Source organism: Pistacia vera, unplaced genomic scaffold, assembly GCF_008641045.1.
Source record: "Pistacia vera cultivar Batoury unplaced genomic scaffold, PisVer_v2 Contig204, whole genome shotgun sequence".
Lineage (NCBI taxonomy): Eukaryota > Viridiplantae > Streptophyta > Magnoliopsida > Sapindales > Anacardiaceae > Pistacia > Pistacia vera.
Window position 1 is genome coordinate 94,106 of NW_022196007.1, and position 3,819 is coordinate 97,924.

General features: G+C 37.2%; 1 protein-coding gene across 1 annotated transcript; it reads left to right on the top strand.

The window, feature by feature from the left end:
- The first annotated feature begins 432 nt into the window (after positions 1–432).
- On the top strand, positions 433–2,608 carry LOC116128868. Its single transcript, XM_031414640.1, has 4 exons — positions 433–888; positions 997–1,132; positions 1,266–1,553; positions 1,980–2,608. Exons 1-4 carry the CDS (start codon positions 433–435, stop codon positions 2,606–2,608), a joined length of 1,509 nt encoding a protein of 502 aa, XP_031270500.1.
- Positions 2,609–3,819: the final 1,211 nt, after the last annotated feature.

A 3,819-nucleotide genomic window follows, 5' to 3' on the forward strand; every position in this document is an offset into this window, starting at 1 on the left:
GTCTAGCGAGCAGAGCTTCATACTCGGCCTCATTATTGGTTGCTTTGAAACCGAACCAGAGAATGCCATGAATGCGAGCCCCTTTGGGACTCAATAAGAGAAGACCCGCCTCGACCCTCTTCTTGTTTGATGATCTGTTGACGTAGAGGGTCCAGGTTGAGAGATTTTGCACAGTTTCTTGGATGACTTCGCTGGGCTGTTCCGACTCGTTCACTGGATGATGCGAGAACTCTGATATGAAGTCGGCAACAACCTGCCCTTTGATAGTTGCTCTCGGTCTGTAATGGAGATCGAATTGACTGAGTTCCATGACCCATTTGAGCAATTTACCTGATGTCTCTGGTTTTTGAAGAACCTGCCTGAGCGGGAAGTTGGTCATTACATGAACTATGCGGGCATAGAAGTAAGGTCGCAACTTTCGGGAAGCGATCAATGGGGCATAGGCTAATCGCTTCATTTTCGGATACCGCATCTTGGCATCCAAAAGACGCTTGCCCGCGTAAAATACTGGCCATTGCGTTCTGTTCTCTTCCCGGATTAAGGATGCATTTTGGTTTATGCAATGCACCTGCCACTTTTCAAATATGCATGATGTCCATCTTTCATGATATGGTAGAGGAATTTCTGGAAATTTTTATGGATGATTTTTCAGTTTTTGGTTCTTCTTTCGATGCATGTTTGAATAATTTGGCTTTAGTTTTGCAGAGATGTGAAGACACTAACCTAGTTTTAAATTGGGAGAAGTGTCATTTTATGGTGCAGGAAGGAATAGTTTTGGGTCATAAAATCTACCAAAAAGGGATTGAAGTGGATAGAGCAAAGGTTGAAGTGATTGAAAAATTACCTCCACCTACATCAGTGAAGGCTGTGAGGAGTTTCCTTGGACACGTAGGATTTTACAGAAGATTTATTAAAGATTTTTCTAAAATTTTAAAGCCTTTGTCTAATTTATTAATTAACGATACTCCTTTTGATTTTAATGCTGAATGTTTGCAGGCCTTCCTCACTCTGAAGGAGAAGCTTATCACTGCACCAATTATGGTGGCACCCGATTGGAGTTTGCCATTTGAACTGATGTGTGATGCTAGTGATGTAGCTATTGGTGTTGTCCTTGGTCAAAGAAAAAAACAAGGTATTCCAAACTATACAGTATGCTAGTTGGACCTTAAACGTGACTCAACAGAATTATGCAACCACTGAAAAGGAATTCCTAGCAGTAGTATTTGCATTTGACAAATTTCATTCATACCTTGTTTTGAGTAAAGTGATTGTCTACACTGACCATTCGGCCTTGAGATATTTACTTGCTAAGAAAGATGCCAAACCTAGGTTAATTAGATGGATCTTGTTGTTACAAGAATTTGACCTAGAAATTAGGGATAAGAAGGGTGTAAAGAATGTGGTTGCTGATCATCTGTCTAGGATAGAGGACACAAATCCTGAAATAGGAGATGAAATACCAATCAGAGAAGAGTTTCCTGACGAACAGTTATTTGCCATTCTAAATGCATATATTCCATGGTATGCACAGTATACAAATTATATTGTCACAGGTGTTCTTCCTTTAAATCTTACTTTTCACCAAAGAAAGAAATTTTTGTCTGATGTTAAGCGTTATTTGTAGGAAGAACCATATTTGTTCAAAGCTTGTGCAGATCAGAATATTCGACGATGAATGCCTGAGGAGGAGATGACATCCATTGTACATCACTGCCATGATAGAGAGGTAGGTGGCCACTTTGGGCCAACCAAGACAGCTGCAAAGGTACTACAAGCAGGTTTTTACTGGCCTACGTTGTTTAAGGATGCTTATGCTTATGTTGCATCTTGTGATAGGTGCCAATGAACAAGGAATATATCTAGGAAACATGAGATGCCCTTGAACAATATTATTGAATGTGAATTATTTGATGTTTGGGGGATAGACTTTATGGGAACTTTTCCTACTTCATTTTCTAATAAATACATTCTTGTGGCAGTCGACTATGTTTCTAAGTGGGTGGAAGCTGAGGCACTTAGGACAAATGATACTAGGGTGGTAGTTAAATTTTTAAAGAAACATATTTTTATTAGATTTGGCACCCCTAGGGCAATTATTAGTGATGGTGGGATGCATTTTTGTAATAGACAGTTTGATAATCTTTTGAAAAAATATGGGATCACACATAAGGTTGCCACTCATTATCACCCACAAACTAGTGGCCAAGTAGAGGTATCTAATAGGGAACTGAAACAAATTTTAGAAAAGACCGTTACCTCTAGAAAAGATTGGTCTTTGCGATTGGATGATGCATTGTGGGCATATAGAACAGCTTTCAAAACCCCCATTGGTATGTCCCCATATAGACTAGTTTTTGGGAAAGCATGCCATCTCCCTGTTGACCTTGAGCATTGTGCATATTGGGCTACAAAATTTCTTAACTTTGATATTCAAGTTGTAGGTGAGAACAGGTTGCTGCAATTGAATGAGATGGATGAATTTCGGAGTCATGCTTATGAAAATGCAAAGCTCTATAAAGAGAGAACAAAAAAATGGCATGACAAGCATATCACGAAAAGAGAGTTCGTCGAAGGGGAAAGGGTGTTGCTCTATAATTCTAGACTCTGACTTTTTCCAGGTAAGTTAAGTCTAGATTGTCAGGACCTTTCACAGTCACCCAAGTGTTTCCTTCTGGTGCCATTGAAATTTCCCATAAGGAGAAAGGCACTTTCAAGGTGAATGGACAACGTCTCAAGCATTATGAAGATGGAGGATGGAAAAATGATAAGATCCATGGCATTGCATGAACCAGAATAAGCAAGCGTAGAAAGTCAAGCTAATGACTCTAAATTAGAACTATAAAATTTTTTTTTTGTTTTTTTTGTTTTTTTTTTGTTTTCCTCTCTTTTCCCTAGTTAGTAAATACGGGTACGGAAAAAAAACGGTACGGGAATTTTACGGGTATGATACGGCAAATGGTGAAAAATACGTTTGTAAAAATTCGATCATAAAATTCGGATTCGGAAAAAATACGATTCGGATATATACGGGTTTAATACGACACATTGTCAATAATACGTTTTAAAAAATACGGCAATAGCATTCTTGGTTTTAGCACTTTTCAAAACATCCTGATTTAAATAATCCATTGTGGTCGACCCTACAATTTATTTTTCTTTTTATTTAAAGTATATTTGAACAATAACTAAGACCAGTATTTTTATCCGTAATTTTATAGCTATGCATACAAAATTTGGATTCCAATTAGTATAGTTGTTTTATTTTCTGAATTTTATGTTCTGAATTTAATTGGACAGTGCATTCAAAGGTCAAATAATAATAGTGTTATGAAATCTAAAAACATGACAGAGTGCATATGGGTTACAATTTGCAGTTGGCGTTGTTTGCAAGTGATGGTTTGTTGTTTTTTTCTTCTCTTTAAGTATTCTGCCAATTCCAAATCCAAGCCCGACAATATTATTTTTATGAATTCTTGCTTTTCTTTTGCAGTTTTACCTTTACCTTTTGCTTTCATAGATGATCTTTAGTTTTTTCATTTTGACCCATACAACACAAAACAAACGAAAATGAAATTATGTTAAAACAGATATCAATATAACTCTCACAAGCATTTCATCAAACATGTTTAAACAAATCTATCAATCCACCAATATAACAAATCACACTCCACCAGCCCCTATTACTACTACTCCACACCAGCACAAACACAAACAAATCACCAACATACAAGATTCAAAGAGAGTTAAAAAGAGAAGAGAAGAAGTGTGTAGCTGGGCTTGAAGAGCAAAGCGGACTTAAGCTTGGAGAAGATAGTTAAA

What these genes read in the sequence shown, in the direction of transcription:
- LOC116128868 (XM_031414640.1), top strand. Translation starts at nt 433, where the DNA reads ATGGGGCATAGGCTAATCGCTTCATTTTCGGATACCGCATCTTGGCAT. An exon ending in TGAGGAGTTTCCTTGGACAC is followed by an intron (nt 889 to 996) that starts GTAGGATTTTAC and finishes GAATGTTTGCAG; the next exon opens with GCCTTCCTCACTCTGAAGGA. An exon ending in TACAAATTATATTGTCACAG is followed by an intron (nt 1,554 to 1,979) that starts GTGTTCTTCCTT and finishes TTCTTGTGGCAG; the next exon opens with TCGACTATGTTTCTAAGTGG.